The sequence below is a fragment of the Carettochelys insculpta genome, chromosome 6 (genome assembly GCF_033958435.1).
Source record: "Carettochelys insculpta isolate YL-2023 chromosome 6, ASM3395843v1, whole genome shotgun sequence".
Lineage (NCBI taxonomy): Eukaryota > Metazoa > Chordata > Testudines > Carettochelyidae > Carettochelys > Carettochelys insculpta.
In genome coordinates, this window is record NC_134142.1 from 69,148,141 (window position 1) to 69,163,687 (window position 15,547).

Genomic DNA, 15,547 nt, shown 5'->3' on the forward strand with positions numbered 1-15,547 from the left:
CCACACAAATGTTGAAAATAACTTTGTTTACTGAGTAACCCATTAAAAAAGACATACTACTAATAGGTATAGGTAATAACTAATAGGTAAAATAATTTAAAAAACGTATATTTTAACTGAACTGAAGTTAGCCAGAAGTTTATAATGGACAATGCTATGTGCTCACAGTTTCTAATGCAAAAGCTTTCTTCTTGTCTTGCAATGAGTCACACAGCAGTCCCTCGAGTTATGCAAGGGTTACGCTCTCACGCACCCTTGCGTAACTCGAAATTTGCGTAAGTTGTGGGGGGCAGCTTTTTCCCCAGAAGAACGCACATTCTGCAGCCGGGGAAGCAGCAGAAGGACCTGGAGCTCCTTTTGAAAGGTAAGTCCTGGGGTTGGAGGGGGCAGTGGGGAAAGGTTAAGCCTGGTGGTGGGTTAGGGCTGCCATGGAAGTGGGGGAGGTGGAGTTGAGCCAGAGCTGCATGCGGGGGGTGGGGAATGAACTGGAGCTGAGTGTGGGGGGTTTGAACCAGGGCGGGTGGGGGAGGAGGGGTTGAACTGGAGCTGCATGTGGGAGTTTTGAACTGGGGCCAAGGGGTTGAACCGGGGCCACGTGTGGGGGTGGTGAGCTAGAGCCAAGCCGGGATGGTGAGCTGGGCTGTGGGCGGTTGAACCGAGGCTGGGGATGTTGAACTGGGCCACAGGGGGCTGGGTGAGTTAAGCCAGGGCCAGGGGAGCAGAATTCTGAGCTGCGCTTAACTCACACTGACTGGCCGGGCGTGCAGGAATTTACCAGCTATAACCATGCACAGCTGGGAACAGGGCTGTAGCCCCATGGGAGTGGCTTCTGGCTGCCCCAGGGAGCTGGGAACAGGGCTGCCACCCTGCCCTGAAGGGAGGGCTTCCCAGCTGCAGAAGGCAGTTACCCCATGGTGTGTCCTCATTCCCGCAGGTAGCTGCCCTGCAGCGCAGCAGGGATGGGGCGATCTCTCCACAGAGCTCTCCCTGGCTGGAGGGGCAGCTGCCCCAAAGACAGGTGACCAGGTCCCCTTAAAATCTTGAACAAGGAGCAAGTGGGGGGACACACACTACCTCCTCAGCCCAACATACCCTGCATTGCCATATGACAGGGCCCGAGGCTTTCCCTCCTGCTGATTCCTCCACACCTGGCCGGTCAGTACATGCTGAATGTGTTCTCCAGCCAGCACCTGGCACCCACAGCTGTGGCTGTGCTGACTTGGGGAAAGGGCAGTTCAGCAGAGGGTATGAATATGGGTGTGAATATTGTTAAAATAAGTTGGAATGCTTTTCTGACACCTGAAATATGGGATTGTCCCGGTGAAAATGAGACAGATGGTCACCCAACTAAAAGAGCGCAAACAAACCCAATGAGTAAGGAGAGAAATGCTACTACCTAATCTCCAAGAGACATTGCATGTGGCGCTCATAACTGCACTTCAACCCACAAACACGGTTTCTAGAAAGCTACTGTTGATGATGCTAATGCAGAAAAGACCTTTCACACCCGGAAAGTGCGCTTGAGACAAAACAGTGAAGTAAGGTTAAACAGAATCAGTCACTCTACAACTTTAACTTCATTGGAACAACGAAAATGGGAGCAGGAAGGGAAATAGCACAATTCTCAAATAGATATAGACAATAAATGATGTGAAAAGTATTTCCAGGTTCTTATGACGGTTTAGCAAAGGAGAGTGATTTGTCTTGCTGTGCTGTAATAAGGAGTTTTCTTTTCCAGTTATGTAATTGTGCAAGTTCTACAAGCATGGGTAAAATAATCTTCTTGGAAAACTTCTCCCTCTCCTAAACTGAGTGCTACACAGTCTGGTTTAATCAGGTTGTAAGCCTGGTTCCCTAAACCTGCTTTGAGGTCTGGGGACAAATGGGTGTTAAACTGCGATGGCACACTTTGAACTTATGTTCTTCACAACACTGAACCATTAAAGTATAATGTTCACCTAGAAAATGTACTTCCTGTACTTGTGCTGAGCATGATCGCCACCCAGGCTAAATTCAATATTTCTAAAGCCCTACCAAATTCACGGCTGTGAAAAATGCACCATGGACTATGAAATTTGGTGTTTTGTATGCTTTCACCCTATACTGGGTGAAACCAGGGAAACCAGCATTTCTCAAATTTGGGGTCCTGACCCAAATGGGAATTGCAGAGTGGTCAGAAACTTATTTTAGGGGGGTTGCAGTATTGCCACCTTACTTCTGCACTGTTGCCTTCAGAGCTCAATGGCGGGAGAGCAGTGGATATTGGTTGGAGGCTTAGCTTTGAAGCCAGTGCCATGGCAGCAGTGCCATCTTTACTTCCGCAGTGCTACTGGTGTTGGCTCTGTCTTCAGAGCTTGGTTTCCAACCAGCAGCTGCTGTTCTCCAGCCAGCAAGCTCTGAAGACAGCAACATGGCAGCAATTGTGCAGAAATAAGAGTAGTAATACCACAACCTCCCATTATAACAACTATGCAAACCCTGCTGCCAATTCCTTTTTGAGTCATGTCCATTAGAATTTCAGCACTGTGAAATTTTAGATTTAAATAGCCAAAATCACAGAATTTACTATTTTAAAAATCCTATGACCATGGAATTGCGTAAAATGCATAACGAATTTGGTAAGGCCCTAAGTATACTCAATTTCTTTAGAGTTAATCTGAACACTTCACCTCTTACAGAATTATGCCCATCTCTCTAAAATATCCATTATACTCCAGTTCCCTAATACCAGTTTAAAAACAGTATTAACCACACATTGCCCCCTGTGATGGGCACTTATTTCCTCTCTTCTTTGCAAATGCAGTGTGGTTTATTTGCTTTCTCTCTTTCTTACTGAGAAGCAGCCAGCCTGACAATAACGTATCTTACTCCCCTCACTTACTATCAGAACCATGTCAGCAGATTCCTTAGAATGAAATTAGTTAACTTTTTGCTCCAGTGGCTGTAGAACAAAAACGTGTAGGTTCTCTCATATGTTTAATGATCATTTCTCAGTCATTGGCAGAATAAAAAACATTTTAAGAAACAAGGTGCATGAGGTAATATCCATCCAGAAGCTGGTCCAACAAAAGAGATTATCTGACTCACCTTGTCTCTTTCATATCCAGGGACTGACATGGCTACAACCACAGTGCACGTAGACAAGCATATATAAAACCAACCAGAAGTCCTGTGGCACCTTATAGACTAAGAGATATTTTGGAACATCTGACAAAGTGGGTCTTTGCCCATGAATACTTACTGTCCAAAAAATGTGTTAAGTCTATAAGGTGCCACAGGACTTCTTGTTGTTTTTACAGATACAGACTAACATAGCTACCCCTCTGATACAAGCATATCTAAAGTTTGGAAGACTCGCCCCTAAAACTATTTGCAGATCACTTTTTCATTATATATCTCCACCTCTCCAACAAAGATCATGGTCATCAGTCACAGGACTGCAATGCTATTCATACAATAGAAAGCAAATGAGGTTAAGAACAGCTGATCTGTAACCAAGGTCGCCCTGAAAGAAATGTCTGATACCTCTTTGACCCAGGGATGTTATGTGCTTCTTTTTATGAGTCACAGTGGAATTGCAGCTTTTTAACTGAATCAGGAAAACTGCCATGTCACCCACTCTAGCCTGTGAAAGTCCTATCCCCTATCTTACTCCAAAACACATCCTCTTTGCAAGGAGCACAAAAGAAAAGGCATTACTATCACCACCACCTTCCCTCTGAGGATCTTAAAGAGCTTTATGGCATTAATGAAATACGACGTGTCTCACAACTCTCCTGCATGGTATAAAGTAACATAAGAACATAGTAGTTACACACAGATTATCCCAGTGGTTCATCTAGTCCAGGACCCTACCTTTAGCAGAAAAGAAGAAAGTGATAAAATAGCATGTTAGTCTTAAAACCCTGGGTGTGCCAGCTCCTGATAAGAATCCATTGGCCCTGGGGCAATAAATCTCAGAGCCTATTGACTAACACACCCAGATGTGGAGAGACCAGACAGCCGGCTGGTGGGAGCCCACAGCTATGGCAGGACCTCGTGGCAGGACAGAAAGCGGGCCCTAATTTAATTCAAACTGGTTCAAATGTTTTATTTTTATTAAACATCAATTCAACTAAAGCACTCAGGAAAAACGATCTTCATTAAGGAGTCAATTAAGGTCTAAGGAAATATGTTCTACAAGTTTCCATAAGTCCACCAGAATTTCTCTCAGGTGAAAAGAGTAGTATGTTTTACACCTGTTTTGTACATCAGAAAGCAGAACCAACCCCATCTCTTCCTGCACTCCTCTGTGAATCACATTTAAAATGATCAGGATACAACAGGCTTCTCTTTACATTGCCCATAGAGGAACCACTACTCCATGTAGCACAGAAAGTAAAGCAGAACTAGGAAGAACTTGAAGATCAACTGTATTCAGAAATGTGCTTCTGTACAAATTAAATTATGGGTTCCATATTTATTTTTCAATGACTCCAAATTACATGTGCCCACTCAGAGTCAAAAGATGTTTTCCCCCATCTTTCTTTCATACAAATTCAACCTGGAATGTGAGAATCCAGCCAAATTTTCTGCTGCACACTGTACATCATTCCCAGTAATGAAGATGCTGAAATGAGAACTTCACTGATGATGTGCATAGAGGAATCACTCATATTATTTGTATGGGCCCTGGGAGGCTAGTAGAAGGAACCACTGGTTTGTGGTAGTAAAATCAGATGCATTGACTGGGAGACACATGGGGAGCAAATATGAGAAATAAAAAGGTGCAAATTTTACATAGTCATTTTTCCAACAACAACCTGACTTCAAGGAACAGGAACTCAGTAACTTTGGAAGGAGTGGCAGGATCTCTGGAAAGAGTTGTATTGGCATAGCAATGGAACACGCAAACCAAAGAGAGTACAACCACAGACATCCCAAGGGAATACATTACATCATGAGTTTTGCTGGCCTCTCAAAAAGGAAACCTATTTGTGCTAAATTCCAATTTTTCACTGGTTTTCTCAAAAAATAAAAAGGCGATTTTGCAAGCAAAAAATTCCACCACATTTGACAACATTTCGTAGTGAAAATGGTGAGTTCTCTCACTACTGCAAATACGACCCTTGAAAATTTCCACCATGTCTGCTTTTCTGACGTCTGCAGATGGAGACAGGAAAATTTCACTTGCACATAGATGAGAAACTGTAGAATGAATATAAATACTCACAACAGGTGTTTTATTCAGGGCTTGTAGAAAACCAGGCAGTATATAGCACGCAGGGCACATGCCCTACATCACTGAGAAGGTCCTCTAAAGGCAAGACTCCATCTCCAGAACATCAATGCTCTAGACAACAGGGTGTCAAGGCCCTCAAGGAATGCCCCCCACCCAAAAGAACTGGGTGCCAATGCACTCCATTAACCAGGGGAGGAGAACCTTTTTTCCAGTTGGGGGCCATCAAACCACAGAAAAATCAGTTGCGGGAGTCACACACAAATGAGAAACAAAAACCAACCAACCAAAGCTCACTGATCTAGCTCCCAACAAGCTTGGGGCTTTCCCTGGCTGCATGACCAGCTCGTGGCTGTGCTGCAGCCCTGTGGGGCAAGGGTGGTGGGGTGCATGCCGAGGCTCAGGACTTCCCCAGAAGGGTATGAGCAGGTGCTCATGCTCCAGCCCTGGGAAGGGAAGGGTGCCAAGACTTGCAGTGGACCAGATCCAAGCAAGCTGGGGGCTGGCTCCAGTTTGCAGGCCAGAGATTTCCTACCTTGCCATAAACCAGGGGTCAGCAACCACAACAGCAAGAAGAGACTTTTTTCCCCCCCCAAATTTGGTAAAAAAACCTCAGTAATTCAAGAGCCACAATCCACGTGAAAACAAGAGGGTCCTTACTAAATACCATCAAACCATACTTTTTGTAACCCCTTCTTGAAGAACAGCGCACACGCGATTTGTAATGCGATACATGTTTACTGCAGGATGCTCACAGACTTGTTACATATTCTATTTCCTCACACTTTACATGTGTGTGTTTGTACCACTGTCTTCCTGACTTTCACTCCCAAACCCACTTTAATTATACCAATTTTACTTCATGTTTAGTTTCAGTTTTCTTTCTTAGAATACGTGTTCTTCACAGCAGGAATGCCACAAGCTTCCTTTTCCTTTTCAAAATCAAGACTTTATTAGCAATGCAATCAAAACACAGATACAGTATCAGATCCCACAATGCACTGCACATATTAAAGCTGGAGTTATCCAGTGTTTCAAAATCACATATGATTTGCTATTTAAATATGAGTTGGGCTCATTGTTGGCCTTTTAGACCTTCACCATTTATCAATTTTTTTTTAAACTTTGCAATTAGAGCATTGGGAGCCACAAAGAAGTCCTTAAAGTCCCCTGCTATAAACTATAACTCCAGGACAAAGGGTCAGCACTCGCACAGAGCCATCTCTGAACCAACAGGCTGGAAGTCACAGTGAGCCCATCCCCTAAGGCAGTAATTGCCAACTTTTTCAATAACAAGGCATACTTTAAAGTGCTACATTTCTGCTGCTTTGTTTTGTTAGAATACAGACTAACACAGTGACCTCTCTGTTACTATGACCTACTTCACTGAGACAAACAATTCCAGGGCACACCCATTTTCTTCAGCTGAATCAGCGGCTCATAAACATCACATTTACTTACATTTACTATGATTATGGTCTTACTAGGGAGGTTTGCAACACAGAAGTGCACACAAGAAGCTAAACAAGAAAAAAATGCATTAATGTTTCAAATCCACCACAGAATACGCTGTCTTACACAGCAAGAACGGACACTTTTTCAAAATCTGCTCAACGCTATGTTAGGGCTGTTCAGTACACGAGTAACCACTGAAAGCAGGCTCTGCTCCCTGCCAGCCTGCTGGAGCCAGGACATGGCACTGAAGCCACATCCCAGCTCCAACTAGCTGCTCCCTTCCGCTTGCTACAGCAGGGATTAGAGGTGTGCCACTCACCAACTCGTTTGGACTGGGAAGCAGCATTTCAGTTGGCTCTTGGCATGAATGGAGTCCTGCGGGGTTGGCATTTCCCCTCACGGTGGGTCTGTGCAGAGCCACTGTGGGGGCGGAAATTGAGGAACCCCTCACCAGCTGGCGCTCAAGCAGCAAGGCTGCATTGCTACTTGAGTCCCAGCTGGCACGGGGTCGTCAATTTCTTCCCATGGTAGCTCTCTAAAGACCCACAGTGAGGGGAAAGTAATGAAATTTCATGACACACTTGGACTATTCTCATGGCATACCACTGTGCCGCAGCACTCTGCTTGAAAACCACCGCCTAAGGCACAACGTAGGAGGGTCTGGGCACTCAATTGTTTTTTCCCCTGATGAGTTCCTCACCTGTCGTGTATGCAAGTCATGGTACTGCAGTATGAGCCTGGTGTTGACACTGTGACTCCATGTGTTCCCCAGGGCTGCTGTCACATAGCCAGGTTGCCAGTCCTTGCTCTCAGTGGCTCCTGAAACTGGAAAAAAAAAAAAAAAAAAACAAAAAACTTATGAGTCCAATGTGTCATGAGCGCACCAGGGATGGGTTTCATTGAGAAATCTTTGTCATAAATCTTAGCTTATTTCACAAACTAAGCATTCATATGAATAAGAATTCTGTGTTTTCAACTGCACGAACTCTCAACTTTTTCTTAAACGTTCTCTGCTTTGTTGGCATGAGTCTGGTGTAAGTCCCACGCCTGCAGCATATTACCATAGGCTGTCATTATACTGCACAGCAGAGTCTGATTTCCAATGCGCATTACTATATTTTTCTAAGTACATGGTTATGCTCCATGCAGAAAAAACACTGATAGACCTTCAGGTACTGGAAAAGAAAATGGAGACCCAAAATTATATGTATTATGTGTTCACCAGAACAGAACCATGCTCATTCTCTTCTTCATCTCCTACACCCACTTTTCTCTAAGCCTATTGCTTCCATGCAGTCCCAGCTTCTGCAGGTCTGGAGAGAAGGGAGTGGGCCAGCAAAGAGTGGTTATTAAAAGGAATCATGAAGGAGGAGGTTTATGGAGCATAATGTGGAGCAAGGAAAGATAGCACTCATTCCTCTGATTGCAAAATTAAACCCTACCCCACGTTACGAGAAATCTAACTAATTCTATAAACTTGAATTGATGTCAGATGTCTCCAGAAACTAAGTCTACTCTTGCATCAGTACCAGTAATACTAATGAAGACAATGGAGTTACATTAGGGATGAGACTGGTTCCTCCCACTGGAAGTTTGATTTTGGATTCTTCTTATTAGTGTGAGCTCTGTAGAAGCTTTGGTGAAAATGCGTTCAGCATACTCTGAACACATCAGCTATGATGACTCAGGAGAAGGCATTTCAAATAACATAGCATGACCTGACTTGTTCAACTACCATGTCACTTGATATTTTTAATTCCCAAAGAGCCGACTGATCCATCTATAATACTGGCAGATGCCCCACCTCTTTTTCTTTTGAATATCACATGTTCTATCCAAGATGGGGTAATATACAGTTGATCTGAGTTCACTCCAAGTGGTAGATCAGTAAAATAAAGGACAAATTGAAGAGAGCTCAGAGAAGTGCAACAATGATTAAAGGGAGTAGGGAGAGACAGATTATATGAATAGAGAGATGAATTATTGAGATAGTCCAAGAGATTATGACCAAGAGTATTGGGCTGAAGATGAATAAAAGGAAAATTATAATGAATGTCAGGAAATTGTCTGGCAGATTTATTACACAGTGGAAACATTTCCCAAGGACAGCAGTGAAATTCCAATCACTTGAGCCAATGAAAACAAGATTGGGCAAAACCCTGGACAATATACTGCAGGGAGAAATCCTACTCTTGACATCAGGTCACTTTAAGTCTTTTCTTCTTCAGCTTCCAGGCTGGTATAAAAAATAATTAAAACTGTCTTCATGTTCGCAAGCATGGAGCAGAGAGAGCTACTTTACGGGGCCATGCACTATGTCATATTTAAAACTGGGAAACAGAAGTTGGATTGAGAAAAAAAGAGGAGGGTCCTTTATTTGCTCTCCACTCAAGACTCTAGAATAGCTGGATGTTCCTGTTAAAATGATCACCAGTGACATCGCTAACGAGGACAGTGAATTTGTACCCGTAGGGTTCTGAACTAGTACGACACTGAGGTGAAAATGGCAGTTTACACTTCAGCTAGAATTAGTATTTCAGGCTGCCTGCAAACTCAGGACCAAAGACAGCCGCACTTTTACATGTGAAAGGCTTTCTTCACAACTGTGTAGGGCAGAAATGCTGTTGGGGGTGATTTTTTTTAATTTAAATGCGTACTCTGGAAAAATTGGTGAGGTCATCAGGGAAATATTAATGACGAATAATTGCCAGTAACTTGTAAGGTTTTCATAAAGGTTGGCAACTTGCAAATTATGGTAAATATAATACATTTGTTCTTGTATTAAGCAGGCTTTGAGGCAGAAGGACATGGAGTCCATCCTGTGCAGAATAAGTTTTTATGTGCACCAGGAGTAGACACCAAAAACCTTGCTGTGGGTGCTCTGCTAATCAGCTGGGCAGCATCTGAATCTCTCCTGAGCTCACAGCTTGCAGGGAACAAGTCTATGACTCATACACATCAGTGGCATACATTAATATTCTATTGACATCAGTGCACTGACTCTCTCTCTCTAAAACATTTGAAATCAGAGGTCCACACACAACATTTATTACATTTCTTATCAAAGGCAATGGTTAGGTATGAGTTTATACTCTATACTCCTCTGAATTACTTCTCTCTTTGTATACAAATATAGCAACGAAGGGTCCTGTGGCACCTTATAGACTAACAGAAAAGTTTTGAGCATGAGCTTTCGTGAGCAAAGACTCACTTCATCAGATGCTGGCGCAAAGACTCAGAGCAAAGACTCACATCTGATGAAGTGAGTCTTTGCTCACAAAAGCTCATGCTCAAAACTTTTCTGTTAGTCTATAAGGTGCCACAGGACCCTTCCTTGCTGTTACAGATCCAGACTAACATGGCTACCCCCCGATACTATACAAATATAGTATCTTACTTCCACAGCCAACCACCTTCCCAGAACATTATGTGATCTGATTTGAAGACAATTCACAACAGCACTATCCTACTCTGAGGACGGCTTTTCTTTATGCTGATACATGTCAAACTTTCACTTGGAGGCACACCTCCAGAAGCAATAACAGCAAAAGCAAATGGGAAGTTGAAGTGCCAGGAATGCTGTTCTGTTAGTTTAACCAATCTGTATTGAAAAGGTACATGGACTGATAACATTTTCTCTTTCTAGAGCTCCAGTACAGTGACTGAATATGGTTTAATGTCTAGAGCCACAGCACAGGAGGGTTGAGATCCATGCCCAGCTATGCCATTCATTGACCTATTTCGTGACACTGAGCAATTTATTTACTGCATTTCATTAAGACTTGCAAAGTGCTTACAGATCATTGGACAAAACACTCTATATTAGGTCAAAGGGTATTACACAGCTACTGCTTGATGGAAATGATTGGAAAAAGAGGGAGCCTTAAGATTTTCCAGCCCACTCACAGCCATGTAGAATAAGGTGAAGACCTGCATCCAAACTACATTGTCTCTTTTTAAAATCACAGCTAGACATGGGCAAGGGGTCACCTGTGGGTTTTGAACTGACCTGTCAGAGTGACAGGAGCTTTGCACCTCTGGTATTAGTTATTGTGTGACAGAACATTGCAACAGGTCAATGTAAACAGGAAGGCTGAGTTGGGCAATGAAACAGTTAAATGTCTAAGGTCTGAGATAAGCAGAAAATACTACATTTCTCTCCTGGATCCTTGCAGACCCAAAACTCCCACTGATGCCAACGGGAGTTCTGAGGGTGAACGGAAGGCAGGATCAGCTCACAGCAGTTTAAAAGAAGGCAGGCAAGTTAACTGCTGTAGCATCTTTATTTTGTAAAGGAAAAAGCCTACTGTATCAGGCTGTGTCAGCACCTGTCAGGAAGACTGTTTGTGTGACCCACTTTCCAGCAAATTATCTTCCATGCGGTTATTCAAATTTATGACTCTGTTGCAAAGAGGTTATTAAAGTTGAAGCAATTTACAGGGCAGAACTTTTACAGGGTAAAAAGGAATGCTTTGCAGAAAATATATTTATTTTAAAGATACTGTAGGTCTGCTGCAGACTTGTACATTAGGCAACAAACAGGAAGAAAAATTAGCAAGTGGTAAGCTGAGCTGAGAGGGGAAACAGAGCCAACTTTGTAGGAAAGTTCAAGGATGTCGAGCATAGACATTCTTTCCCTCCTCCCTGTACCAAACACCAGAAGACAGAGGACGTTTCAGAGGCAGGAAAGAGGAAATGGATGGAAAATGGATCAAAACTGAAATGCACTGTTGAAAGGATTTTTATCTTTTCTATTATTTCAAAAGTAATTTGATCATTAATGAGCTCATGAAAGGATGCAAACAAATGTTTCTATGGTCACACACACCTCCCTTCCCTGCATTCTCTGCCTCTCCCTCCCATCTCCAGTGCTTTCATATCTGGAGATTTTTCTACCAGATCAACCTGCAGCTGGGCTCAAAGACACCATCAAACTCACAGACGAGAGACAGATAACAGAAGTTGTCATTTTAACTCTAGGTTACTGATCCCAACCCAGCTCCTGTATAATATCAGTTGCAGGTCTCAGTCTACAGCATAAACCCGCTCTGGCAGCTGGTACTGAGTACCTCGCTGGCAACAACAGTAGGAAGACCAATGGCAGACTGGCCATAAAGCATGTTCTGTCTTGTCCTCCTTGAAAGATGGTCCCTCTGGTTCAGGAGTAAGGTGAATTTTGGCCCATAGAAAAAACTGGATGGGTCACACATTGACACAAGTGAAAACAAAGTTTTTTGTGGCTAAAGTCAGTCTATGGCTTTCAACAGCCAGAATAAAAAATAAACAAAGGAATAAAATTCAAAGTGCAACCCAAAATGCTGCATCCAGCAAAATGATGAGGCACATACAACTGAAGTAAGACAACGCTCGTTTGTCCTATGACGTGTCAGTTGTACATGCATCAGTCTCCATGCACTGGCATCTGGTGCGAATTATAACCGTTGGTCAAAATGTATTGTTTTCCTATGAACAAAACTAAAGCTAACCCAAACATCTCTCACCGCCCTGCACATCAGGCATATACTGCAGACTGGTGCAATTTGGCACGGTTTGTGAAACCATACTCTCATTTATCTGTGCTGGTGATAGCAGGAATAAACTGACTCAGAGGTTGCTCCTTCATGCCTGGCTCCAGTGAAAGATTACCACAGATGGACTCTCAGGGACCACCTTCCACAGAAAGGGGAGAGAGCCATACTTTTTGAACTTCTTTTAACGTAACCAAGAAACATAGCTATTTCAGGGAAGGTGGCAGGGGAAGGTAACTATGAAAATCCCTCAAATCTCAAGAATGGGTCCATGTGGTGAAAATGTTTAAGTAATACTCAAGCCAGTATTTTCTAAACAAAGAAGGAAGGCTTCTTGCTTGTTGCAGCCAGAACCTTTAAATGTAAAGGAGGTTCCCCGCAGCCAGAGTGCAACTGCATTCTTGAATTTAAGATAACCTGTCCCTTCCCAGTTCAACTTCTCCGAGCAAATGCATTCTACCCTTCCCCCATTTATATGCAAGTTCTTATCCTTCCTGAAGGGCAAATCACCACCAGCTGTGCCCAGTTCCAATAGCCAGGCTGTTCTGCATTCACTGAATGAAGTCAAACCCTCAGCAACTGGGATTAAAATATTTCCCCATAGCACAAAACATGGGGTCTTTTCACAACATGACCCCGAAAGAAACGGAGGAAAATGGTCTCCAAAGTAGTCAACTCTGCCATCTTTCAGCAACAGAACATTGCCTAAAAATAAAAACTTTGAAAACCACAGAGAACAAATTCACAAATGAATTAATAGGCTGAGCTGAGCAAAAATGGCACGGTCCCAATTAAGAATGAAAGTACTTTCCCTCTGTGCTCAGACAGTGTGGGTTTCCAAAGCAGGAGCTGTGGTTCACTGGCAGAGCATAAAAAAAAGACTTCTCTTCACCTGTACTGTACTTTACTTAGCCTGGATTTTTTGGTGCAGGTCTCTAATGATATCAAAAGAAGCTATTTCTCCCCTCCAGCTTGACCCTATGCAAAAAGGACAGCTATAAAGCTATCTAATGGTGGAAAAACCCAATACCCCAAAAAAGCTATAGAACCTTGCGAGCTTTTACATGAAGTCATTAACCACAGTGCCCTTCTACCTCCCACTCCCCGTCCTCTGCCATTTTAAGCCCTTTGTTTTGCAGTATGTACATTAGTCAGGACGGAGCTTGATTGCCTTGCCATCCAGTAGCGATGATCTCATTCTCTGAGTTGGCTGGCCAAGGTGCATTCCATACCCTTTATGTGACATGCCCTCCTCTGTCAGTCCACACGGAACTAATAGGCAGTGCGTGGGAGTCAAAGACCGACAAACTCACATGCCAGACCAGTAACCATAAACTACAGACACAGCAATAAAAATCCCCTGTCCTTTCACCATTTAAAATTATTTGCACAAGGCAAAATACTGTGGGAGGTATACTAAGGCACTATCAAGATCTAAGCAATAACCAACCACTAAAAATACAGAGGCAAATTTTATCCGTCATTATACGTACAGATCTATTAGAATCAATGGGAAAGGCAGAATGTGGCTCAAGGCATGGGTTTTTGTTTTGTTTTTTTGGGTGCAGGGGAGGAATCTACAAGAGAATAATATATTTACTGACAAAAAAAAAAGCAAGTTTGAGAGATGGTCAGAGAGTGGGGAATTTTCTGCAGAAAATTTCTTCTTTTAATTGAAAACTAAAAATCCTTCCTCTGAAAGTTTTGAGCTTTTGGCTGAAAACATTTTGTTTTTCAGGTGTTCAAGACTTTTCTGTTTTGGGTTTGTTTTTTTTTTTAAATGAAAAGCCAACTTTTTCCACAGAAAGCAAACACGGCAAATTTCTTCATTCAAAATCCAGTTTCAATTAAAAAAATTGAGCAGAGAGCCTTTTAGCACTGCAGATGCTACACAGCTATGGCAGAGCATGCTGCAGTCTATTCTACCTAATGCATGGTCAAGAGAAAAGAGAACTGCCAACTATATGGCAATTGCTGAACATTTACTAGTGATGATGATGAAGGGAATAAGACAAAGCCAGATTTCCACACAGTGGGTGCCATTTGTGGAGCCAGTCCTAGTCACTTGGCATCAGAGAGAGAAAGTGACTTCAACGTCATTTTCTCAGTCTCTTTTATTCACCTTTATTTTCTTATGTGGCAGCTCCTAGAGTCCGCAGCTACATTGTGTGAGATACCATTAAAAAACCAACCTAAAAGAGGGTTCCCACTCTCCCAAAGTTCATAGTCACGTCTGTGATCATGGCTACGTCCACAGTATGAGCTATGGGTACAGCTTCCCCTGCTCTTGCATATGTGCACAAGCTAGCAGTGTAGCCACAATAGCATTAACAGAGGTAGCAGAGGCACAGCTGAACTTGAGCACAAATCTGCCTGAAAATGGAGGACATGTACTCAGCATGGCTCAGATGTGCCTCTGTTGCTATTACCCATGCTACCACAGCGACACTCCAGTGCAAGAAAGACGACACATGACGAGGAAATCACACCGCTTGCTCATAGTGTGGATATAGCCCACTACTGAGGTTTAAGACTCTATGCTCTTGCTGATACTTCCCAACCTAAACTCATAATCCTCGGTAAAGAACAAGGGAAGAGAAACAGAACACACGATAGGCCAGCAAAATTATTTATGAGTAGGATATATTTAATTCTTTTCTATAAGACATCTGAGGCTCTTTAGAAATAAGTTGGGACCTGAATTCAGTGTTAGAATATGGGATGGGTCTTTCACCAAACAAGATAAATGATGTTTTGTTGTTAATTTCATACCTCTCAATGCTCACCAGCATGTCCTTGGCGATCACTATGTTTTGAATTAGGAAATTGCAACTTGTGGCATCAGTGGGTTCAGGTTGATTCCATTTTGTTTTGAAAGTCGGTGAGAGAACAAGTCCTCAAATCAGTACTGAGGCTCCTGTCTGCTGACTTAACAATGGTCTGACTTCTTGCCAATCTACTAGCCCTGAACAAAATGGTTAGCTCTCAGGAGCTCAGTGGAGGAGTGAAGATAGCTGGTGGTTTAGAGCACCTGAAGCAGACCCAGATCTGAGGAATCCAGAGAAACAAGATCCTAGGGAGCTAATGCTTCTTTTCTCCACTTCAAACCTGCTAGTCCTCTTTGACAATACAGTAAATGACAAACCGATCAGATTCCAGGGCTCCAATATGCCCACACTTCTAATGGAATACTTGCAATCAGAAGTACTGGGTTAGTTGACGTGGTGAGGGCGAGCACAAGAGGATACAGTAGGTTGGTCATAGAGGGATTCCTCCTTATTACCAAGAATAAACCATTTATACACTAACTAACCTCCCCTCCCAGCCTTTGTCTGAATAGGCATGG

General features: G+C 43.0%; 1 protein-coding gene across 3 annotated transcripts in view; it reads right to left on the minus strand.

The window, feature by feature from the left end:
- The window catches only part of RAD51B (RAD51 paralog B), a 620,032-nt gene that overhangs the window by 216,233 nt on the left and 388,252 nt on the right, over positions 1-15,547 (minus strand). For 2 of the 3 annotated variants that reach the window (XM_074997206.1, XM_074997205.1), the window contains exon 9: positions 7,374-7,498. In XM_074997206.1, coding sequence (XP_074853307.1) covers positions 7,374-7,498 — 125 coding nt within the window. Of the gene's footprint in view, positions 1-6,679; positions 6,739-7,373; positions 7,499-15,547 lie in introns of all 3 variants that reach the window. The other variant, XR_012645976.1, reaches the window with a different exon arrangement.